The 26,264-nt window shown below is 37.3% G+C and overlaps 1 protein-coding gene across 3 annotated transcripts in view; it reads left to right on the top strand.

Annotated features, from left to right (window-relative positions):
• The window catches only part of PTPN3 (protein tyrosine phosphatase non-receptor type 3), a 131,006-nt gene that overhangs the window by 38,849 nt on the left and 65,893 nt on the right, over positions 1-26,264 (top strand). Inside the window, exons 3-9 of one of the 3 annotated variants that reach the window (XM_075494148.1) lie at positions 4,391-4,498; positions 4,660-4,702; positions 5,793-5,871; positions 7,374-7,418; positions 8,348-8,400; positions 18,597-18,717; positions 22,815-22,902. In XM_075494148.1, coding sequence (XP_075350263.1) covers positions 4,391-4,498; positions 4,660-4,702; positions 5,793-5,871; positions 7,374-7,418; positions 8,348-8,400; positions 18,597-18,717; positions 22,815-22,902 — 537 coding nt within the window. Of the gene's footprint in view, positions 1-4,390; positions 4,499-4,644; positions 4,703-5,792; positions 5,872-7,373; positions 7,419-8,347; positions 8,401-18,596; positions 18,718-22,814; positions 22,903-26,264 lie in introns of those variants that run through there. The other 2 variants (XM_075494147.1, XM_075494149.1) reach the window with 2 other exon arrangements.

Here is a 26,264-nt window from a genome sequence, read left to right as displayed (position 1 = left end):
ATTGGGACTAAAGGACACAGGCTGTTTGGTGGTGGATGACTGTTATGGGCTAAATTAGGAAAGGATGACCTCAAACAGCACATGAGGGGCAATGGGTATTGTGTCTGAAGTGAGACTGAATTTGCAAAAGCTTAGGTGGTGCTTAACTGTGAGGTTATCATTGCCAGAAAGTGGGGGCAAAGCTCTTGCAGAGGAGAGGGACAGGGATATGTGCTATATGTTGCACTGTCCTCTTAAAGTGTCACTTTGTACAGCTTACCTTGTAGAAGTTAACAAACAGAAAAGGATTACTTGCATGTTTACCCCTCCACTCCAATGAACTAACAGTCTTCACTTATGTTTATGCAGTTCTTAGGACAGTGGGTCTTGGTCACCCCAGCTGCTAGGCAGTGCTTGACATTAAGGGGTTCTTTCTCTTCAAAATCGTGTAGCTTACTAGAAATTAAACTTGACTAATAGAAATTCCCTAAATATAGCAGGAAACTGTTGTGGCACAGGCAGAATGTAATAGGTTCAGTTATGACTGCTTTAAGTATTAATTTTTGGCCTGTCTGACATAAGGTGAAATACCTTTCAAGGCAGATTTAAATGGAGGTGAATGGTGTGTGGTTATGAGGTGGCTGATGCAAAGCTTTTAACAGTTCAGAATAAGGATTGGTAGATGTCAGGAATATGAAATAAATAGAAATTTCTTTTCAGGGTGGAAACAAGCAAACCTCTTGGAAATGTTTCTTTTTAGTAGAAAAAACTTTTAAATTCTTAAGATTATCTTAAGAGCTTGTGTCATTGTAACAGAGTAGGCTAGTGTGGAAAGTGCATAATTTTTTTTATCTCATTGTAGAAAGGCAAGAGCTTTATTAAGAATGTCTTAACTACTTGCTGTAATGGTTGACAGAGTTAAGAACTTGGCTCTAATGCCCAGTTTAACTGAGCGGTGTTCATGTTGTTTTGCCCTCTTCCTATGGCAGAGGGGAGTGAAAATATGATGTGTTGTAAAGCACTTGACACATTGGAGTATTAGAGTACACTGTGGCTATGGACTGTATTGGAATGGATGTCGAAATTCAAAAGCAGTGATGTGACATGCTTAGCCTGCCTCACTTTACACCTAGATCTCAAAACTGTTTATGTGCAAAATAGATCGAAGATAGTGCAGCGTAAGCTGTGTGGTAACTTTATTTTTAGGTGTACAGGCTGAAAAATAATTCAGGTGTTTCTTAAAACAAAGCCAAAGCCAAGTAAATATAGATTTTTCTTGAGGGGAAAAACAACAAAAACCTTCAGGTTTGGGAATTTTAACAACTGAAGAAGACTTCAACAATTTAAAATGACTTTTTGTACTTAGCTTAGATTTCTGGAGTGGGTGCTTGATCTAGGCACTGTGGAAGAAACTGTGCTTTTAATACCAGAGGGCAAGAACTGGAGCTGCAGAAAAGTAGTGTTGGAAATTGCTTTTGATAGGAAATATGGAGAGGAGGAGGAGAAGGAAATAGTAGGTATGTACGTGGAGGAGACTAATACTGGCTGAGCAGGTGGGTTTAGGGTTAGGAGACCCATGGGAACATTGCAAAGAGAGAATTGCAACTGCTAAGCAAGAATATTGTAGCAGGGAGCTTGCTTGTCTTTACAGGGAAGCGGTGAGAAGGCTTAGCAATTCATGTGTGCCAGGGGAGGCGGGGGGGGGGGGGGGGGGTTTGCAGTTGTGAGAGGGTGGGGAGAGAGGTGGTGAAGGCATCTGAATTGGGATGAAGGACCAGAAGCATGAAAAATGAGAAGAGAATTAGGAGGTAATGCTGTTGCAAAGAAAGAAGAATGAAGGGAGTCAGAAGTGTTAAAATTCAGAGAGAAAATTAGCAGAAGAATCTGCCCGCTGTGGTCTTCTCCTGCCCTATTTGTAAAGAAGCCTGAGATGCCTGAACACTTTCTTTCAATAAAGTGTATGTCTCATCCCCGGTAATTACTGCTTTTCGTCACAATATAACTTCAGTGGCTTGTTTAGCTCGTGTCAGAAGTATGCACCATAGACGTGCAATTATGCTTCTGAGTTGGGCATGTGTCATGTGGTGTCACCTGAAAGGGTTTTAACATTCTGCTTATAAAAACACAACCCTGGGGAAACGAATATGGTATGTATAGTAAAGCCGTACTAAAGATGAACGTATTCACGTCAGGAAATGCCCATTATTTCAGAGGGTTAAGGTGGCATCTGCTTTTTTCATAGGGCCCTCTTGTGTACATATATCGATAATCTCTGCTAGAAAATCTCAGTATTTGTAGTGGAGCCCACCTCATTGATGGTGCTGGACAGAACTGCCTGATGGATGGCACGGCACCATGGCTCTGTGTGATCAGGAACGCTTGGTCGCGAGGTCCTTACCTGTCACTGAGATTTTCCGTTTCTAAGCTGGATCTAGGTCTACACTATTTCAGAAAAAAAATTGGGTTTGATCAGTGCTGTGGTTTGAATATCCCAAGGAACAGTAGCGTGTTTGAAAGGAGGGGAGTAGGAATGGGGAGCTGGGGAAGAAGGAGAGGGCAGAGCTGCTGCTTTTGATGGCCGCACGCTTACACGCTTGAGTGGACTCACATTTATTGCGAGACCTCAACTGTTTGTTGTGAAAGTTAAACAAAATGGGAGACTGTTGGAGGGGAAAGAGTAGTCTCATACATAAGACAGTTGAGTGTTGCCTATGTTGTTTTTTTCATATGTGACTTTGCTCCAGAAAAATGGGCACAGCTTTTCACAGGAGGCCAATAGTTGGCTCTTACCTTCCCTTGCATTTGGAGCCCGACGTAGAAACACTGAGCATTCAAATCACAAATGAGCTACCAGAAGTTCTGCTCTAGCAGTAGGAAATGTTGGATAATATTCCGTCCTCCAAAATAAGGTAGCCAAGAGGGTATCTTTTGCTTGAATCTTTATTCTTCTTTTTCTATCTTTTTAAATAGGAAGAATGTTTTTATGAGATAAGGGAAGACTATGGAATATGTTACTATTTAAAGCACTTAATTACAGTGTGGTACCCTGGTTTTATCTTTTTAAAAAAAGATACATCTGTCTTCTGAACAGGACTTGTGTTGTATAATAAACAAGGTCTAGACAAAGAGAATTGAATACAATGTTGTGTTCTTGGCTTATTAAGTGAGCACTCTTATGCACTGAGTAAGACTGGGGTCATCCACAAAAATGTGGTCACTATCATGCTTATACATTAAGTCCTTTGTTTCAATAAATTGTTTAAGAAATTAAGAAATTCATTTAGGAAATCAGAACTTAATTAAATTAGTACTTAATTTTTAAGAAATTTGTTTCAGAACAAAGTACTTATGTTTTGCAGTCTAAATAATTTTCCTCTGGTAACTTTTTTTCTTGCATGTGTGCAGTTTATTTCTGCTTTTAAGAGTGAGATTTGGAAGATCATATGAAAAATTAGTTTGCTATCATTTTTTGAATAGACAAGATACCAAGCAAGCCAACCTGATTTTTGTTCTGTCCAGCAATTTCATATATAAAAATCTAGACCTAAAATGCCGTACAGCTTTGCAAGCTATTTGTTATGTATTGGCATATTTAGGATTGCAATCTTGAGGGTGTTTTGTTTGTTTCTTTTTGTGATTGGGGTTTTTTTTTTCTAATAGGATTGGTTCAGTGTTCTTTGGCAGAAGTTGGTTAATCTGCTCTCCACAATGCCATGGCATGGAGATACTTGGTTTGGTTTGGGGAAAAGTGTACCATGTTTACGCTTCTGGATCTCCACTGCCTGTGTAATTCCCTGCTGCACCAGTTCTTCTGTGATACCCGTCTTGGGGGACGTCTAGGCAGAAAGTGGGGGGGCTGAACTGCGGCTGAGGGGCAGGTGGGAGTTCAGGCTGAAGTACAGGACCTTATGGCTGGAGCACAGCATCCTCTTCCCCCCCCCCCCCCCCATCCTAGTGCATACTGGCTTTGCCTTTTGACAGCTGATGTGGAAACCGAGCACGCTGCTTTGGTGGTGACGGCAGGGGCCAGAGCAGCCCCATGTGGCTGTAAGCCATCCTTGCAGGCTACAGCTCCCGAGAAAGGCATTGCTCCTAAAGGCTGTGGTGGAGGCAGAGGTCGTCTGCTTAAAATGAAATTGCTGGGCCGACCCAAAGGGCTTGAGTTCATGTCAATTCATATTATGAGATTTCACATGCCTAACGTATTTCGGAAAGAAACCTTCTTTAAAAAAAAAAAAAGATACTTTTATTGGAGTAAAGTTCTTATTGCTGTGAAACTTTGAACCAATGAATTAGCAGCTATTTTTATTCATGAGTTACAATTAATTGAAATAAATTTGTTTTTTTAAAAATGTATCTTAAAATGTGTAAGTGTTGCACAGTTTAACTTCTAAAGTTTTCTTGTTTTCAGAAACAAGACACCGGACAGATTTTGTTGGATATGACCTATAACCAGTTGGGTGTGACGGAGAAGGAATATTTTGGTTTACAGCAAAATGAAACTTCAGTAGATTCACCTGTAAGTATAGTAAATGTGTGTGCATGTATATGTGTGTATACATATAGACACACATGTGCATACATGTGTATGTATACACACATATATATGCACACACATAGACATAAATAGTATTTATTTGTAAATACTTTTAATCCATCTAATAGTTTTTCATTTCACAGCGATGGCTTGAACCAAACAAACCTATTAGAAAACAGTTAAAAGGTAAGACTTGTTTTTCGTATCTTGATTGTAACTGTGTAGTCCACTTTTCTGTGTTCTTATGACTAGAATAAATACAGTTCTTGTAAATTAGTGCATCCAGATGGTACATTTTCTTCAAGAGCAAGTCTTATCTCTGTCAGTCTTTTCAGCAGAGCTTTCTATATCTCTTACTGCTACCTGAGTGCTAATAAGACCTGGGGTAGGTCACTAACTGATGCTGTAATAGCATCTAAACCTGGCTTCTGAACAGTGTTGGATATCATGGCCATGAAAGCAGTAGTCATATCATGGTGCCAGTAAATTCCCCCTAATAAAGGGAAGATAAAGAAGAGGGGGGTTGATTGAGGGAAGCAGAGCCAGCTTCATTTATAGGTTCTGGCAATTTCTTGTCTCAAGTAAAATAAGAAAAAAATAATTTTATGCTTGTTTTTATTAAAAACCAACCAACCAAAAACCCAACACCACACACTTCCAAGTGCATGTGTTGTTCTAGTATGTCCTGTTTATGAACAGCTTTGGGTAACACAGAATGCTTACCAAGAAGGACAGGCTGGCCAGCGTGACCCTACCCTGCCAGATAGCAGCTTAGGAGGACTGAGTGACACTGTCCCAATTTGTGCTGTGAAACTTGAGCTATGTTTTTCTGCTCTCTTATTTCTACCGTATGCTGTAGATTATGTATGAATTGAAATAAAAATACATGAAGTTAACATGGTGAACTTCTGTTAATTTCTTGTATTTATATGTAAAATAGAATTGAGCATTATCCCAACTGAGACGCTTCAAATATATTTGCTGCTTTTTTCTCTTCTAATACGTATGAGGCAAAGACAAATAATGCCTTTTATATAAAGTAGCATATACAAAGTACTTTAAATGAAAGCATCACAATATTTGAGAGTATTTTCTTCGCATAGTTGGTGTTGGGGGATCAAGAGAGACTTCTTGTGGTTTCTTTTAGTTTCATGAGAAAAATGCATGAGATTTCTATGTGGTTGTTCATGTAATTTTTCTATAAACATAGAAATAAAAACCTTGGGCTCTTTCTTTTTTAAACAAAAAATTGATTTGCTCTTCTAAAATATTGCAGGAGGTTTTCCCTGCACCCTTCGTTTTCGTGTAAGGTTTTTTATACCCGATCCTAATACACTTCAGCAAGAACAAACCAGGTAACTTCTGTTTGATATTTGCTTCCGTGGACTAAGAATGTGTAAAGCCCTCCTTTCCTACCTCTGCAGCTTGGCAAACTATGCCTTATTAAGTAGATAACTTCATATAACTCTTTGTATTAAATGTTTTTGGAATTGACAGCTTGATGCGATGCTCATAATGAATGGTTTCTGCTATACACAGCCTACAAATTCAAAATATAGCTGGAGTATAAGCTAGTACAAAGATGGCAGTTGGTTTATTTGCACCTTGGATTCCTTTTGGGGTTTTTTGAGCATTTGTCACTTGAAGTCCCTGCCTATTGCAGTTTTTCTCCTTTTCTTTTTGATCCCTTAATTGATCAGATGCAATGATTAAAAAATAGGGAAGTTTAATGATTAAGCTGTCTGCATGCCCTAAGTCTGTGTTAGAAGTTTTGTATCAACACTGAGTCAGTTTTGAACATGTGTAGTAGATTTAATGCTGAGGGTGTGGGAGGGTGGGGTTTATTTTGTTTCAGGAAGAACAGATAACAGTTCTTGTTTTCTAGTTTGCCCATTACTTGTAACATGCAAAGATCTATAACACTTCACTTTATAGTAGACCTTTAAAATTTTGGGTTTTAACCTATTTCTGAGTTTTTGGGGTGGCAGGGTACATGAATTATAAGCTTTTTCAATTAACTTGTCACAAGGCTTTAACTGAATACTTGTTTTGTTCGGTGTGCACGATTTGGAATTTAGAATTCACAGGCACCCATTAATCTGGCATTTTTGTAATGCTTTTAACATTTTCATTGTTTGTTAATTTTTTCAGTTATTTGGGAATATAAATAGTACAGCATGTTAAATGATTTTTCTTGTAGAAAACTTGGGTATTGACCTGTTTTGGTATTTGCTAATCTTGCAGTTGTAAGCTGTTCTGCAGTTTTTAACTGAAATTATTCAAAGACCTGCTCTTTATGGTTCTTCACATCCCAACTCTCCAATATCACTATAAAGTAACATTGTCAAACACGCTAATAAGAGCAAGACTGAACTGCTCTTGGAGAATTGTTCAAGAGCTTTTTGTCAGCGTGTGCTACTTGAGAAATGTCTCGTCTCATCTTCCCCTGAGTAGTTCCAAGATAGACTATTACAGTTTGGGGTTGATTGGGGGGGGAGGGGGGGGTTGGGGGGGGTGGTGGTGGTTGTTGTTGTTTTAAAGTTACAGCCAAGATTAATATTACTGGGAGAAAGACAGCCCAGTTCTGTAATGGTTTGGGTTTTCTAATGTTCGTTGTGGCATTAATACTGAGGTCCTGGAGTTGTAGTACAGACTGCCAAAGATCTTTAAAACTGTTGTGAGAGTGAGTGGGTGTTTGACTGCATATTTGTAAATGCCACTAAGCTTTATTCATCTGTTTGTATAGTTTGCCAGGAAATCTAATAAAATAAAACTAATACATGTAACCATTTAAACCATATCTTTTAAATGTGAAAATAAATGTGTGTGTGTGTGTTTTACAAAAAATCTTTTCTAGGCACTTATTCTTCCTGCAATTGAAGACTGATATTGTCGAAGGAAGGTAATAAGAAGAATCTTCAATTTCTCTATAATGCTTTTTAAAATAAAATTAAAAAACAAAACAAACAACAACAAAAAGCCTTTTTCTGAGGGTATCATTGCTATAAAAATGTACCTTGTGAAACATTGCTTTAGAAGAAAAATTGCTAGGAAAAGTTAAAAATTTTCACATAGCTCACTTATTAATAACAGTTTAGAACTCTGTTGCAAATGAGCTGTAGGAGATGCTGTGTGTCTGCAGGTACAATGTCAACCTGACAGATCTTTATGCAAGGCATGGTGTGCCAGGCATGGTATTCCAAACGTGGGGACCCACTCTCTAGTGCGGTAATCAGGAGGGAGTAGCAAAGGGCAGTTCATGCTATCTTTTCTCATAATTTCAGGATTATATTCCCTATATGGTGAGCATATACCCTTTGCCTGCAATTCCTGTGTGTTTGTACATTTTTAAAAAAGAGGAAAAAGGTGATCTGAGTATTTGCTGCCAAATGTAAATTGCCTTTAGGTGTTGGCTTTTTTCTTTTATGGAGTCAGTTTTGGTCATGAGATCAGAGCTGTCTTTGTGCTTGGCATTTGGCTAATTTTAGTGTTTGTGTCTAGTTTCAAATACACCATAGTGCAGCTATCAAAATAGTGTCCAGAGCCCCATAAAAATCCCTTCTCCTTTTGCTTTCCTGAAGAAGCATCCAGCAGGAATATGAGCATGTCCTTTTGGGACTAGTTACTTCCATTCACTTCAGAAGCTGTTACACAACAACTAGCTTTTAGTGTCCAGTCCTACTGTGCTTTGACGATAAAACTTTGTAAGAAAAAATCAGATACTCTTTGAAGATAAATGAGTCTTCACGTACTGAACTAATTGCAGAGACATTGTTAACAATACATTTATACAGTCTATGTCTAAATAAAAATATTTTCTCCTCTTTCCAGGTTGTCATGCCCCATTAATTCTGCTGTTGTTCTGGCATCGTATGCAGTACAATGTAAGTAACAACTAATTGTTATTTTGTTGTTAAATGTAATTAATTGACTACCTTCTCTGCTGGTTGGCACTGAAATATAAGGGAAGATTTCTTTCCTTATCTATTCGTGCGGAATATTCAAAATGCTACAGGTGTTGCTTTGTAAAGAAGGTGCAGGTTATTAAAGCAGCCTTCAGACTGTCTAAATAGAAAAAGCATACTTGTTAGATCTGTCCAAAAAATAAAAAAGTTGATACAAGAATAACATTGTTCTTGTTTATGTGGGCTTGTACTGCTGTCAAAAAAGGCAGGTTTTCATTGTCATTGGAAACAAAATAATGAAACTTACTGTGTGTTACAATAGCTACGGGAAAGCATTCCAGGGAAATAAGAGATCATCTAGAGAACAGTTAAGGGGAAGGTAAACTCATGATTAAGAAACTCCAATGTTCTTATGTAATGTTTTTTCAGGGAATTTGATTTGTTAGCTATGTAAAGCTGTCTGGCACTTTGCAATACATTTAAGGTGACTCTACATACAAGAACTTATCCTTCTCATCTGCCTACAGCTGGCAAAAAGGAGTTCTAAGGGTGATATTAGAAAAATATCTTCTGTAGGAAAACCAAAATGGAGCCTAATCCTATGCCTTACAGGCATCCTAAATAGGTAGTGAAAAACAGCTGGAGGAAGACCTTTCTCATTCAACAAACAAATAGGTTGAGGGTTTAGTGGAGTTTGTATATTTGTAAAAATGATTGTCAAGGGAAAGCATACTAGAATAGTTGTGCAAAATTATTTGGCTGGTGTATATTTATCCCATTTCTTTATGGAAAGACTATCAAGGTCTGCAGAAATGATTGAGGTAATTTTTGCTTGAAATGAGGACCAAGGTAAATAATTAAAATATGGTTTTCAAGGCAGAAAGTGATAAACTGTTGGTATCTATGAAAATCCCAAGTGAAAATCCCAGCTATGAAACATTCACTTTTATGTTTAAGTATATCATATGTTGTAAGCTCTTATTAAATGGAACTTTAACCACATTTAAGCTTACTAAGAACGGTTGAAACCAGAACAATTTTTCCATAGCAGGTGGGAGTCCCAGTTTTGTTGTCAAAGGAAATGCATCCCTGCTCCTGTATCCCTGGGGCACAACAGGGCACTTGAAGGCTGAAACACTCTGAACCTTTAGGATTGCTAAATGCAGTGTTGATGACCTGATTGTGCTAAAGCACAAAAATGTAAAGGAATACTGAAGAATGCAAATATTTTATCACAAAGTCAGGCTTAACATGATTTTAAAAATTAATTATGCCACAGGTAGTGTACCCCAAATCCCAAAGTAATTCCTATTTCCCCTTCAATTTTATGACCATTCCCTTTTTAGTGTTTTGGATACCTACTAATGCAGTTATCTGTACTAAAGGAGAACAACAGAAGGTCAGTGAAGATTGTGGAAGGGTGCTAGTGTGTTTTAATCTCTCACTTTCATGGTGGATTCTGGAATTTCCCATGCAGCTATTTTCCTGTTTTTCCTAACTCATGATAGTGCTGCTATTACCAGGGGTTTTTTTGTTTTTTTTTTATTAAAAAACAAAACAAAAACCCACAACTTTTTTGTTTTTGCTAGCTGATGGCCTTTCTGTTGCTGTTTGTATGATACCTATATTTATTCTCTGCATCGGCAAAGAATGAAACATTTAATAGAAAGATGTATTCCCTTAAAAAAAAAAAAGTTTTTGTTTTGCTACCAGGTTGTTGCCGTTTACCTAAAGATGATGGTATAGGAAAGACCTTCTGAAATCTGAGTGTGTACGTCTCCTTATCTAGTTATGTTTGCTAGGATTCTTGTCAACTTAAATTGTTTTAAATAGTTTTATTTTGGTGTTTTAATTTCTAATCATACTTATTTGAGAGTTGAAGTTCTTGGATATGAGGTGTCTGCTTATCAAAAAGCCATTGTATGAAGTTGCCATGGATCGGTTCTACCTGAGCTGCTTCTTAGTACTTCCACTTCTTGGTGATTTTCAGGCTGCTCTCTGTAACCTCCCTTGTATGCAGAAGGGGAAATCATTGTTGTCTGACAACCTTATGGTTATTTATTTAAAAGGTGGAGCAGTTGTCACTGGTGGGAGGGCTGAGGCAGATGTCTTTCGTTCTGCGTGAAGTCTCATGTTTGTTATTTTTGCTCTTGCTTTTTAAGTATAGTTTTCACATGTGGCAGTTGTATGGTTGACGTTCCCAGGCTTTGTCTGAGTCTTGCAAAGGGAGAGTTGGTGGTGATGTCTTTGTGCTGCTGGAGTGCTGCTTCTCTGTATTGCCATTTGCATGGGTGTTTGGGTTCAGCACTGCGATTCTGCAATAAAGCTCGAACATGTTACTCTGCACCATTGTGGCACACCCTAAGTTACAGGGGAATACAAGTGGGTGTGAATACTGTGTCTAAATAGCATGTGACTAAACTTGATTATGAATACAGTTCGAACACTTAAAGAATAAGTTGTTAGTTTATTAGCAGTAAATGTGCTTTGTGACAGAAATAATCAGTGGATTTTGAAATCCTTTTTTAAGGAGAACTTATTAAGCTGCATTTCAAATAATTTTGAAATTGTTAAGTCTGAAGGATACTCTCGTACTGAAAAAATAGTGATAAATCGTACGTCATGGTTTTTTTACTAGTGTAAAATGGGAACGCTGTATGGTCTATAAAATTAAATAAGGGACCTATGCAGTGTGTGTGTTGCTTTTTTTTTTATTTAAAATGTCACAAAGCTGATTTAGCACCACTTGTTTTCTATCAGTTCTGTGCAGTAAGTTCCCATTTCCAGAACAGTATTTAAATGACTAACTACTGGTATGTAAGAAGTCCCATGGGTTTGGTGGGAATATGCACTTATGTGCGTAAATCCTTTGCTGGGTTGGGACTTGAATCTAAAGCACAGCAACAAAGCCAACAAAAGATGTTATGAATACTTCTAAGCTTTATTTTTCCTGAGCATCAGTTGCTCAGTGATTCGTTAAGACTGGGGTCTTTCTCTTATCTCCTATGATATTGTTCCCCTCTCTGCTTTTAGAACCAGGAGGTTTCTCTAGCATGCTGCTGTCTATGAGACTTTGTTCAGGAAGGGGTTGACTGGTTGCTTGGGATTCAAATAGGCTTTAGCCTCTTCTAAGAAAAGGAAGGCTGGTAAGGGTGAGGGTTTGAGGAAGGCTGAGCTTAGTGTGCAAGTCCCTCAGGAGCTAGGCATGAGAGAGTTTGTTAGAATTTCGGGAATGCCAGAAGGCTGAGATCCCAGAGGAGGAGGTGGGCTGTAAGATTTAGAGGAACATCAACAACAGCTCCACAGTGAGAGTTGCTCCACATAATTCCATCATCAACTTTCTTCTTGCCTGGCTCTTCTAACTTGCCTTCATTTTGCCCCTCATTTTGTCTTTTTATAGAAATTACATTGAAACCTCAGACTTCCTAATTTACGGAGGCCTGCCTCTTTTCATAGCTAGCATTTGGGGATTTTTCTCTCTATGTGCTCCCTGCCTATGCTTTTTTGAAGTGAAATAGTGTTCAGAAGGACTTCACGTAAGCAGAGAGATTTGCTGAGAGGTCAGTCAGGTTCCTGCTACTCTCCAGGGCACCTGTAGCCCTTATGCCTCAGAATCAAAATCAGACTGGATGAACAAAAAACTTTGACCTCAATTTCCAGTGTTTGAAATTATTTACTAGATGTGTTGGGTAGTCTGAGGATTGTGTGCATGTTCCATCTGTTCTTCTGAAGCCTGCAGCAATGCTGTTCAGTCACAGGTACCTTTTATCATGTCTTACAGTACCTGGCATCAGCAGTACCAGAGTGTTACCTGTGTGATGGTGATGAAACTCCCAATGCAAGAATCTGCTTGGAGACATTAATTGAAATACATGCCCATTTTCTTCCACATGGTTCACTGTGGTCTAGATTGCTGCTCTGGAACTTGCTAGCATCTCTTTGTACAACAGCTCTTCTAAGACTGTCCTGATAGTTTATATCCAGCAGCTCTCCAGCTGTTTTGGACTGTTTTTCCTTAGTTATATTTTACAGTTGTGCTAGGCAATACAGAGGCCACTTCAGGTGATCATTACTTCAAGTATTGTTTGTCTGGTGTTCTTCCACTATGCCACAAATAATTTTTTGAATCTGTAACACTTCAAAACAAAGTACAATGCTGTAATCTCTAGAGTGGAGAACCCCAAACTGGGATATTGGCCAGTGCTGTAGCTGCAGGAGCTGACTTTCTACAGTGCCTCGTCGACTTGGTACTATTCTTCTGTATTTTTAAGGTGGATGAACCTATTGAATATTTTTGTGTAACATAACTAAAAAGAGGAAAAGAACAGTTACCCAAGGTCAACGTCCATGTAGTACAGTATTATGATAATGAGTAGTGGTGAATGCTGAGAGACAACATACATGACAGAAGATCAGAGAAGTTTTAAGATGCATTAGTTCTGCAAAATCTCTTAATGTTTTGGGAGTACTGATAACTATTCCCTTAAGTCTTTTACCCCCGTATTTTTTCAAAATGAATACTCTTTGTACTTTGGATTATGCTTTGCTTTTCTCAATACTTTTTCTGATTGTAACTGGTTTCTGAAGTACATGTTGTATTTGAGATGCAGAAATAGCAACTCCGTATAACTTACATTTTCTCATTTATTTCTTCCTTTTCTTTGTTCTTTTTGTTGTTGTTTAACTGTGGCTGGGTTTTGAGCTGCTGATTTATTTATTTATTTATTTGATAAAAGGTATTACAATGACTCACTCATTTTTCATTCTGGAGTGGTAATAGGTAACTTGGAGACCATCATTGTGTATGTATAGTTGGCATTTTTTTCTACAAATGTTCCTTTGGTTTTAGTAATGCCTAATTCCTCATTCTGTCTTACCACAAAGTGACCAGCTGTCATAAGTAGCTATTTACAGTAATCTCTAGATTGAACCTTTTTTTAAGGGCTCTTGAGTGTGAAGCATTATTTCCTTTTACAAAACAGGTTAGTTTTATCCACATAATAGCTAGTTCTACTTGTCCAGTAGGATCACCATGCTTACTTACTGAGTGGTTGAGTGGGTTAGAGTTCATGCTCTCGTCCTCATTTGGATACCGGTTCCACTTGTTGAAACACCTTTCCTTCTCACAACATCCACTTATGAGGGTTTTGGTCCTTTTTGGAGTCTCTCTCTGATAACCATTTTCAATATGATGTCTTTAATCTCTGCATCTACCACAATTTTGCTCATGTCAATGCTCCTCTTTAGTCTCTCTTTTTTAATAAGTGTCTACCTTTTTATGTTGGTTCTTTGAAACTGAATTCTGCTGTAGTGGATTATTTTCTGATTCCAGAAGCATTTTCATACCTGAATACTTTGTAGTTACTGTTAAGAAACAGTGACTACTTTAGCTTATGCTGTGCAGTGCGTCATCTTTCTTCTGTTCTCTATTTGTGCAAAGAAATGATCAGTTAAAATGTCTAAACTGATTGAACTGTACAGATGAGGAAGTATCTTTTCTTTTTGTACTTCAGTGTCCGTATGAAGATAAATTTATCGTTAGCCTTTAATATTATATTTCACTCTCATCTCAGCAAGTGAGTCATTATTGCTGTCCTAATTTGGAGGCCAGTCATGTGACTCTGACTATATTTTAATCCTGGACTGCAATTTTATACCTGAGGATTTTTACTCCTTGATAAAAGTTAAATTAGTTATATAACTTGTATGCTAGACTTGTCCCATTGTTTGGTTATTTTCTGTTCCACTGGGAACCTGATCTGGTTATGTGATTATCCTCTTTTAAAACCAGGCACCTCGGTTCACTTTTGTGCTTTATTCATGTCACCTGAAGTATTCAACCCTGCAAAAAGTTACAAATTCAATGTGAAACTACTTGCTTTTTTTTTTTTGGTACACTTCTCAGGTCTTTAGAGAGCTGATATTAAACCTGTTTTTAAGGACTAGCTTTTGTAGGCATTCCTTTGGACCCAATTGTCCATATTACCTGTAACTGTTTTCCCATCCTGCTTAGTCAATGAGCCATTCGTACATTTGCCTTCTGACATCTGTAGTTGCTTGGAATGCCCATATGCAGTAATAGGTTGTGGTGTTATTACTTTGTAGGCAGATTTTTTTATTATTGTTTACAAGCAAACTCTGTAGAACGGGAGACCAACTTGTCTTGAAGGATATCATATAGAAATTGGTCACCCTTTAAGTTATACAATGCTAAAGGCTTATCTTTTGTACTATTATGTTTTCTGGGGCTGCCTGTGGAAATTGGGCCAGATTGAAATGGTGGTATTTTGGTACTGTTAGCATTCAAAAACAACAACAAAATTAACTTCTAAAACTGGAACCAAACAAGTAATTATATTGGTTGTGTAGCAGAAAGCTTGGATGTTAAAAATAACTTCATGTAAGTAAGAACCACAGGCAAATCTAGCTTGGAAGGGGCTTCTTCAAAGTCAGATCAGGTTGCTCAGGGCCTTTCTAATTCAGTTTTGCATTTCCAGTGCTGAAATTTGTTGTCTGTCATTCTTTTGGTTTGCAACTCGAAGAGTCTGGCTCTGGCTGTCTTGCACCATCCCTTTGGGTAGTGGAAGACAGAAATGAGATCAGTGCTGCCTCACCCTAACATATAAGCCAACTGACCAATGGTTTCTTGGAAGAAACCACTGAATAAATGAAGCCTCAGTAATTCCTGTAAGAGTTGTTGGCATCAATGGCTATTTTTGCTTCCATATGTGTCAGATCTTCCCTCTATAAAGCGTGCTCTCTTTTTGGTTTTTTTCTTTTCCCCTTAATGCAGCAGGTACTCGAGCTTCTCTTTCTAGGGAAGATGCATGTGTACCCATAGAATTCCTGTTGAAATCTATCAGTGCTACATAAATACACTTGTTCCAAGTCTTCCCTTCCTCTGTTTCTGAATCTTATAAAAATGTGTAAATTTTTTTTCATTTTAATTAGTCCTTTTCTTTGATGCCTTCCTGCACAAAAGTCTTTCTGCTGCCAGGAGAAAGAGACAAAAATATATACCCACCACCACATTGTTCTAACGGAACAAATTCTTCTTACAAAGTCTAAAGAAAATATGGCTTGTTTAGGCTTCAGTAAGGCATAGGCAGTTCATATCCTGTGTAAACATATATGATCTCAAAATTTTTATTTTTTTTTGAGCATTTATAAATTTTTACTGTATTGAGAGCTTGTACAACTACTGTTTTGGTAGGTCAATATGGGACTTCATCCATGGAAAATTATTCTGTGGCTACTTGGCTATTGCACTATTCTTTTACTAAGAGTTTTAAAATAAATGTCCTCTTTTAATTGAATATGGCCTTCTAAATGAATGGTCCATCACATTCCTTTCTTTAAAGCCTTTCATATTAGATACAGAACTCTAAAATACAAGAATCTGATATTCAAGTAACTGATTTTTTTTTTTAAGTCCTCCTTGGTTCCATTTTCTTTCGGTTTACTCTATAGTCTTTCCCAGTTATAATGAATTAAAGAGCAACAGTTGGCTAGAATGGAGCAAGGTAAAAATATGCCTCTTTTTTTTTTTAAATTGTAACTTTATCTTCATTGAGTCAGTATCTGCTGGCGCGTGTGATCAGAGCAGAAGCTATGTCAGGAGAAACTCGGATTAGAAATAGGTCTTCAATATTTCCTGCCCCTCTGCTTTCTTCTGGAGAAATCCAGTAAAGAGATAGAAACCTCACGGGTTTTTCTTCTTACTGAGGTCTTGATATGCCCTAACTTTTTTTTTTCCTACTTGGATAATTAAATCCTGCACAAGATCATTAGTATTCCAAGATGTCTACTAATCAACATTTATAGTTTCTCTTCAACTGTGACAGTTGGCTGGGGAGTTGGAGAAGCAAGTAGTACTCTAAACTGCTCCCCTTGTTGACATGACCTCAGGTAGCTAGGAGGAAGAGGAAAAAAGACCAGAGCAACCTCCATATTTGGAAGATGAGCAAGAAGACTCTACCTCATAATGCATGAAGGAACAACAGTTGCCCTCTTTAGAGAAGGTAAAACTACACTAAAAAATATTTTTACCTAATGCAAATAAAATTGAAGTGGACAACTACGTTGTCTTATTCCTGGCAATCTGGTCTCTTCCCATTGACAAAAATGTAATTCAAGCTAGCTGCAACAAACCTTAAAAATGTAGACTGTGTTTCATAGAAAAGATGGGTTGTGTTACAGGCTAATAAAGGAAGAAGTCTTCAATCAACTACTGTAATCTGAAATTGTGTGTTTTATTTTTACACTGTTATTAACATACCTACTTTGTTCAAAAAGTTTTTATTTTTATTGCCTTAGCCTTAGTCTTGGCAGAGACTTGGACTTTTGTTAATATATAGATTTTCCTAAAAATTACTTCAGTTTCTTGTTATACTTCTGGATCTTCTGTCTCAGTGGAGTTTGTTTTTGTTTTGTTTTCTTCTTCAGAGATACATTATTTGACAGAAGTGTTCAGATATGTGTTTTGGTTCTAGTGGTAAATATTTAGTCTTTTGCTAGCCATTTTGCTAACTAATTTAAAATTCAGTCTACCTTTAAAAAGAAAGTGCTAAGCATTCTGGAACATCTGCATTCAAAATAAATTACTTACTGTTTTATCATTCCACTTTCTTTTTTATTTAAGTATTTCCCTTGATGCTGACAGTTAGGTGTGCAACTATATTGGCTTCTGACCACGTTTCCATAGGAATTGTTTTGTATCACGGTGGTTCCATTTTCTAGGCCATAGAAATCATACTTTTTGAATATGTAAGTGGCAAATATTAGTTATCCCCTGCATAACAGATACTCCATAGTTATTGTAGCTGTAAGTTATTTCTGAAGTCCACAACTTTCCCCCCACACACACCCCCCACCCTGAATCATTTTAATCACTCTTTTATACTTTGTGTTTTCTGGGAAATAATGGAAGTAGTATTGTTCCTAAAAGTATGCTCTTTAACTTTGATTCAGTTGAGGGGCTTTCTATGCTGAATTGTTTGCAGTCTATACAAGTACTTTCTTTTGTGTTAATTTACAAGTCACACAAATAACTTCTGGGAAGCTTTAATGCTTTATAATAACTATTCCATGCTCCTTCGAGAAAAAGCAGATTAGTACAGGTTCTAGTGATTTTCTTAAACATACCATCATTTTTTAGGTTTAATCTCTTCAACTATTCCATGAAAACACAGATTTCATGAAATAGGGGGTTTGAATTACTTGCTTAATTGAAACTAGGTAAATTTGTGGCAAAGAGGCAAATACTTTATTTGAAGCAACGTCCCTGCTGCCCCAAACCTTGCATCTTTATAACAAGTAAAAGGTTTGTGTATGTTTTCCAGGATACAAGCTTATGCTGATCTAGCTTTTAAAGAAAACTTGCATAGACTGAGGCAATAAACTTACGGTCATTTATACTTTCATTTCTTTTCAGATATACCACCAACTGTGGATAAGAATTAGCTTTTATCTAGTAACTATGTAAAAGCATGTACTAATTACTATCATTTTTGAAGGGATAAAGTTTTAGATTTTTTTTTCTTTAGTTTATCTGGCTGTAAACATATTTGCTTTTGGTAGCAGCTTGGTAATGTTATGTGTAAATTAGCAGTTTTCTTGAGCTTTGTTAAGTAACTCGTGTTCAGCTGTTCAATTAACAATTGAATTGTTAGGACAGAGCCACAGTTGGTAGTTTGAACAATTTTTACCTGACAGTGTGGAGAGTAGATGGTTTCTAAGTGACAAATCTTATTGAAGATTTCTGATATGTTATAGTCAAGTAACTGTATATCAAATTGATTTCATTTGTCATCTCTTACTGAAGCAATTTGGTTTCCTCTGATGTTACAGTACTGCATGTGTATGCCGACATGGCATGTAATGCCTGTCTGGTGGTGTTACAGTTTGTGATGCAAAAGTGGGGCTATATAAGTAACTAAATAAAGTACTGAGTCATCCAGTGCCTGAGGTTATAGCTATGGTAAGCTTCTTTTGAAAATAATCTTTCTTCACAGATGTCGTACAATTTCCTGTGTTCAACACTGCTTGTCTGTTGGGAAATAATTTGTAATTCCTGCATTTCCCTGTACGTGTATGTGTTCTAATGAGGAGAAGGAATTTCTTCTAAATAATAATTAACTATGAAAACTTTGTGTATGTTTCTTGTTTCTTAACAGCACAACTTGGAGACTATAACGCTTCAGTACATCATTCAGGATATCTGTCAAATTACAACTTTATACCAGAGCAGAACAAAGATTTTCTTACCAAAGTAGAATCGCTACATGAGCAACACAGGTAACATTAACTTTTAGTTCTCTCTCACCTCTTGAGTTTTTAAAGAAAAAAAAGATGCCAAAAGGAAGACTTGAGTTCTTAGTAGTTTCAGTGCCAGAGACAGTTTTATTTCATATAGCTTCTATTAAATGAAATATTTGGTTTTATCATGTAGGTGCTGGACTCATCATATTCAGAGTATGATGCCAATGTGTTAAAACGTTTAAATAAATTTCTAGCTACAACAACCAGTAGGTCAGTTAGCATTATACATTATTAATGGCAACCATCTAGAATGCTGTACTAGATGTTTGAGGGGGTTTTTGGATCAAGGACATTTGACCATTTTTCAAATCCTATAGATTTCTTTGGTCTATCTATGGAAAAATAAACAACCATGAAACACTTCAATTAATATAGTGCTTTCTCTCCACTCTCCTGAGTGTAATATAAAAGCTACAACAGATTATTCCAGTCAGTTGGCTGCTAATTACTCTTTCTGACCCTGCTGATTTGTCTCTTGTAAGACTGCAGCTTTAGCATTAGTGGTGTTGATCAGGTACTTGCAAGCTGAATGCAAATATGCCACCCTAAGAAGCTGTCTGTGAGCATTTGAGCAAATGAAATCCAAATCTCTATAGACTTGTTCTCTCTGTCTGTATTTTTACTGCAGCAGAGCTAGTTCCCCACTCTCCTAGTTTCTTTGATTTATACCCTGAAATATCTCCATTTTCATCTTTCCCCTGATATTCCTTGACTTCTTTTGTCATCTTTCAGTACTCTCACCTCTCCCTCTTGTTTCTTTACTGCTAGTGGGTGTAGTGAGTAGTTCTGAAATTCATGTGTGCTGCCTAGCAGTTCAGAACATGCATGTTGCTTTGTCATTTATGGGGCAAAAGAGATATAACCACTGAACTCTAACTGCAACCATTCCCTCTGTGTAGGTACTAATCTGGACTGCTTTCCTAGCAGTTTCCTGTTCATGTTCAGGAACACGACAGCTAAGGCCTCTACTCCTTCCAGATTAATTTACAGTTTCCAGTAGGCTCAGAAGTTTTTAGAGGGGGACTTGTAGACAGGCATGAATAAATCTGCTTGTCTTTAGGAAACAATCATCTCTGAGACCACTGAGGGAAGATTCTGAAGAGTCTTGAAGTGGTTGGGTTGAACTCATGTGTTTAGTGCTGTCATAGCCAGAGATGCAAAACAGGTTATGTCCTGCAGAGGAAAGAGTAGAAGTTACTATTCATCCAGACAAAGGTGCAGTGGGGTCTGTTGGAAAGACTCCTTTCTTTTCTGGATCCTTCCAGTGAAATTGATCCTTTCATTGAGTGGTTTTGGTAGAGTGAAGCCTTGATGACTGAGAAGTTTAGCTGCTGTATTTGAATTCATGTAGGTGGTGGTAACTGAAGTTCTGAATAAAAATACTTGAGTAGACTGGACTGGGAAAAATGTTTCTCTAGTGTTTTAACACCTTTTTTGAAAGTTAGCTCTTCAGGCCTATTTATTTCGGAGTGCAGGGAGAGGCAGACAAATTACTGTATATCCTGGCAGTATTTCTTGCATCCTCCTTTGGCGTTCATAGTGAATACTTACGTCTGAGACACGGTTTTGACTAGATCAGTGCCAGTAACATACTTGACAAGAATGGTTCTGGTGTTCACCAGGCCTTCTGAGAAGGAAAGACAGAAAGGGAGAATTTATCTTCTTACAGTTTGAGGAGGACAGTGTTGTTTTGGAATGAGATTTCTGTTGGTCTGGAATAAATATATTTGCTGTAGACCGTATGGGATATCTGTAAATTACTATCCCTTTTAAATTGTATTCTTAGATTACAGGATTGCGAAGCCAGCCCTATAAACAACTATCCTTTTTCATTCTTTAGTGTCTGTCCTTTGGGAAACTTTCACAAAGGAAAATTAAAAGGCTGGAATTGCTGAAACACAATACAGACTTGATAAGCCACGTCTTGTCTTCTATGTTGTAGCTCAATGCAAGTTGTGTTTTAGCTAGTTTTTGTGTTATGTGAAATCTGAGAAAGTAGTTCTATGGACATGTTCATATTAGACACTATTCAGTGGACAGTAAGTAGCTGTTGAGAAAGCAACTGTTGTCATATTGAACTGGTATAGCTTCAGAAATTTTCCTTCTGTGTTCATCCCCGAATCCATAGGGGGATTTTTCTGTATGTAGTTTGTTCTGACAAGGTTTTCTTAACCTTTTTTTGCTTAGTACATAAGCAGCCTGAGGTCTTAGGATGTGGATATTATCCAAATTGGTAATGTTTTCGTAGTGCTTGCTAGATCTAGCCATCAGTTTGAGGAGAAGGATGCATTTGAAACTTCATATGATGCTTATATTCCAGATGAAGTTTGTTAGTCCTTGGGTATCAACAGCTATAACAATTGGAAAGAGACACCAAGACTGGTTTCCTCTTGCCTGTTTATCTCACTGAGTAACTACCACCTGCTTAGGGACCTCAAGGTTTCATTTAATCTCTAATTGAGTAGGGAGGTGTGACAACAAGAAGAAAAAAACCCTAAGTCTGTGCTGAGATACTTTTTCTTGTTGGCTCTTCAAGACACAAGGCTTGATTGGTCTGGTGTAGATGGTGTATGCAAATTGAGAATTAAAATTTGCAAGTATGTCTTGTGGGGAAAGTCTGTTGCATACCAACCTTTCTGAACAAAGTTCTTGATCAAAATTTTAAAAATGAAAATGACATACTCTTGCAAACATATTCAGTATCCTGTTGTATAATAAAATGGTCATCTTGTGTTTTTTTTCTCTACCTTTCTGACATAGTGAAAGAGATAAGGTCTACTAATGTTTTTCAAAATCAAGGTGACAGTAGTCACTGTAGATGTAGATCTGAGTAAGCAGTTTATCTCAGGATTGTGACAAACAGCTCCCCCCCCCCCCCTTTGCTCTTTTTTCCAATATTGTGACATCCTCAAGCCATGCTGCTGGCAATGGCTTTCCAGTTCGAGGTAACTTTCAGTTTCATGGAGCATGGTGTAATATTTCCTAGAGTGGCTGTTTCAGGGCATAGTATTTTGATGGCCTGAAATTTGAAAGGATGGATATTAAATGGCAGTAATAAATGTTGACCTTTTGAGGTAAAGCCCCTTTTAAAAATGAGAATTACTGCCTTATGTGGAATGCCTTTGAATCTGGAGTTCTTAACATAACACGATGTTATGTCAGCTTTTTACAGGTTGTATTTAAATTTCATTTGATTAACATAATTTTATGCACGTTGTTTTGGAAGCTCACCTAGCAAAGAGTTGTTTTTACCTACGCTTAGTTGCCAATATGATAGGATGATATCAGATATCTTTTCTACTTAGATGCGTGCAATCCCTACGTAGGGATTACTCTTGGATTCTTTGGTTTTTAAAACTCCTAGTAGATTCCATGTGGCTCTTCCATGAAGATATATAATCTGTTTATTCGAGGTGTGGGGATTTTTGAGTTTTTGTCTCTAGAAAAAAAAAGTCTCAATCATAGAAGCTTTCTACAAGACCGGAAGATAAATCCTTGTAAGTCTTGCAGCACATTTCACATCTAGCAGTGGGAGAAAAAAGTATTTTAGGACTTCTAGACTGTAGATAAACTCAGATGGCTTTTCCTCAGTGAGTTTCATAACTTTAACATATTTAATCTTCTTTCTCCCCCTCATTTTTTTAGTACATTCCTGCTTCTAATCTTTCTTCTAAATTACTTCCTTCTAAGAGACTATGCAATATAGAATATTTACAGATACAGCTTCTTGTTATAGAGGAAGCTTTTATAGGTGAATCATATAGGTATCTATACGATCTTGTTATAGAGGAAGCTTTTGTAGGTATCCCTTTAAACGAAACAGATACAAATGATTTTTCTAAAAAGAACTGGTCCAGAATGGCTAAGGTAATTACTTTGTGTATAATTTGCTCAATTTTTGAGGAGTTTAGGAGGGCCTTCAGCACTGAAGAACTCGTGGCACTAGTTAATGAGGTTTATTTGTCAGACACCAGGCTGTGGGATTCTTCTGTTTTTCTGCATTTGGAATATATGTAATATCATGTCTTTTATTTTTGACTATGGTGCATATTTTTTTTCCCCCCCTCTTTTAGTGGCCTCAAGCAGTCTGAAGCAGAGTCCTGCTACATAAATATAGCACGAACACTTGAATTCTATGGAGTGGAATTGCACAGTGGTAGAGTATGTTTACATTGTGATTTTTCACTTCGAAAAAAAAATTTATATGCTTTTTTTACATGAACTTAATAGCAGTAAAAACAGTAGCATTTAAGTATTGACTTTATCATGTGTTATTTTTAACTAAAGAGTTGGGTAATTTTTAAATAATTTCTGTGTAACATAGGTGCTGGAATTTCAACCAAATAAGCTAGGTCTCCTCAAAAGATTAATAATGTATTTTTAAGATAAATGGTTTCAATACTGCAATATATTTTACTTCATTTTACTAAAGTTTATGAATGTCTCAGCATGAAAGAAAATGAATGCTCTGTTTAGTGCTGTGATGTAGTTGGCAGGTGTTTTAAGAGTTTATGTTCTCTGAGTTTCTAACAGTGTTAAGAATATAGAGTGTTGTTTTTTGGTTTTTGGGGTTTTTTTTGTTTTTTTTTATTCCTGTATCCCTGACCCCAGGCTAAATCTAAGCAGTATTTAATAGCGTGGAAGATGACCACTGAAAATGTATTTGAAATCTTTCAGACACAGGGTGTGCATTGATAAGAAGCATGTCCTAGTATTTCACTGGCTACTGGGATTTAATTGTTTGATTACACTAGCTGTCTGAAACATATCCCCAAAATACTTTCTTTTTTTTTAATTGCATCCTAGTGTGCAAGTTACCATTTGTGCTTTTATGTAATAGCAAAATATTTTGGCATAAAGCTTGTAGTATAAAAAGTTAATGAAGTGTAGTGCAGATGATTGATTTCCTAAATGAAGATGACTACTGTTTTTTCCTAATATTTTTCTGAGATTTGTTAATAATCCTGGCACTGAGAACTTGAACAAAAAAATCATCAATTTCTGTAGTGATGGAAGGGATGGAAAAGGTCATTTTCTTCCTTCAGCATGATGTTTTCTTCTGTTTTTTCTTTATGCTACCACAAAGTGTGTTGCATTAGATTTCTGAGAATTCCTAAAGTACTCCTGTATAAAGCCACTGTAATTACATTCATATTAATGAAATACAATGCTCAAACAGTAGAGGCCTTTTTTAAGGATGGGGAAAAGTACAAAGGAAAGGAAATAATTGAAGTGATCAAAATATGAACTGTCTATGCTCATACATGAGTATCAGGAGAGGCAACTGTTATGTGACAACTGTTAAAGGTGATCAGATATCTTGGTTCACATGCATAGGTTGTGGGTAAGTAATCTAGCATAGGTGAACAAATTTCTTATGATCCTGTGTCTTCCGACAATGTAAAAGGCTTCCCAATTTCTAATAAGGTGATTACGTTTAAATGGTAAATGGGTATCTTATCAAATCTGACTTTGTCTAGGTTCATTGTCTGTTCATTGGATCATCTGTCACCTTTCTGCTGTATTGAAGAACCCTTTACTGTCACACTTGAGATTTCCCTATATGCACTTAACTTGATCAGTCTATGCCTTTTAAATTCTGTTGTAGCCTAGTATTTTGATAAGCCAACTTAAGTTCCCAGACTTTCACCATAAGGCTATTCTCTTAATATTCATGGGATGCTGTTTCTGAAAGTTCTTCAATTTCCAACATCCTTCCTGAGTTGTAGGCCACCAGACTGCACGCAGGATGTCAGTAGTGGTCATAACAGTGCCAATAAGGATAGTTTAGAGTGGGTTCAGACATTTTCAACTAAATGAAATTTCATTGCAGTGTACTGGGCTCTTCTGAGTTATAAATATGTTCTGGAGATATCTGCTTAAACAGTGGTTTGTTATTTTTTTGGTTGTGGTTTGGTGTCGTGTGTGTCGTGTGTGTGTGTTGTCCCCCCCCCCCCCAGTGCATTTTTTTTCATGTTTAATGACCTGGGGCTCATGGATTGTCAGAGTTTGTCATGAGCCCCTGCTCTGCCTGACACCAAACTGTATGATCTGAATCAAATAGAGTACAGATTTGGATCAAAGCCTTCTCTATTCCAGGCTGCTAAGATGCAGAGCATCTTGCTACTATTTCAATCCAAATTAATATTTTTATCACAATTAAAATATTTTCATTCTTCAAAGAAATTGAAGTGATCTATTTTTTTCTAGCACTTGAACATCTAGACAATTAGAAGCTGCTAGGAAGGAAAGAGAAAGCAAAATAGAAAATGGCATGCCACCTTCTAAATCTGTGTTTTGATATAATTTGAATGTTGAGATTTGTTCTTCCTCTCCCTTCCTTATCTCAAAGTAGGTAATGGAATAAGAAAAGTACAGAGAAGGATAACAATCATGAATATTTAAAGGAAAAGCCTTCTGTAGCAGGTGAACAGCATGGAGAATGTGAATAACGAACAAATTTTTTTTTTGCTTTTTAGTAAAAGATTTAAGGAGCTTCAGTCTCCCTAGAAGAGACAGGTTTAAGCAAAAGGAACTTTTTCCGTATGGCTGCAATTGAACTGTGGGGATTAATGCTATTTTAATGGATAACCAAGGTGAAATAGGTATCAAGAGCAGTTAGGCAGTTCAGTGGAAGAATGATTCACTGGAGTCCATTAAACATACAAAAGGCTTCTGATCCAGGAAATCCTTTAGCTGTGAATCACCGGAAGCTGAGAAGGGGGGTTGTTAGTAGCGGTGTGATTGGTTGTCTCTGGAGTTTTGTACTTCCAAAACATCGGTTACAAGTCGTTGTTTGGACTGAATGCCATGGGGCAAACCTTTCAACCAACACGTTATCATTGATTATGCTCCTGAAGGCCTATGGGAAAAGTGACAGCACTGGATTATATTGAAGTGGACATTCTCGGCATTGTCTTCTGGAAGTTAGTTTTCCATTTGCCGAGTGCTTTGCCTGTGCTACAGCAGTCCTGCAGAAGAATTCTCCTCAACACGTGGTCTCATCTGGTAGCCCATGTTGGCTGTAAATGACACTTTTCTGAAGTTTGAAACAGTCTGTTTCTGAAGTTTGTAGTGAAGGTTAGATACCTCCCCCCCAATATGCTGCTTCTTCACAGAGGCTACCACGTTATACCCCAGCTTTGGCAGGGATGTTTGCCATGCCTCCTGATATCCTCCCCCTGCTTAGTACCACTCTTAAATCACCCCTCCAGTTTTGTCAGATCCCAGTGCTTTGAACAGATCTAGCAGGGACTAGTTAAACTGTGGCTTTTTGAAAGGCTTTATCTCTGTGGATCCTTACGATTCAGCTCTTTGCTGCTAAAATAGTCTTGGTCCTCTTAGATTGAGTATGGCAGAGAAACCAGGTAACGCCTGGCTTTTATACTAATGGCCAAAAAGCTGGTGGTTGAGACTGGGATACTTTTGGATAATGTTTCTTGAAGAACAGATTACTATCTATTTTCCTTAATTTTAGTGTTTTATAGTACAAAGCTAAATATTTTGCAGGACTCAAGTGTGAG

The sequence above is a fragment of the Mycteria americana genome, chromosome 2, assembly GCF_035582795.1.
Source record: "Mycteria americana isolate JAX WOST 10 ecotype Jacksonville Zoo and Gardens chromosome 2, USCA_MyAme_1.0, whole genome shotgun sequence".
NCBI classification, from domain to species: Eukaryota; Metazoa; Chordata; class Aves; order Ciconiiformes; family Ciconiidae; genus Mycteria; species Mycteria americana.
The sequence above is the reverse complement of the archived record's forward strand: the minus strand, read 5'-3'. Positions and strand labels throughout refer to the sequence as shown.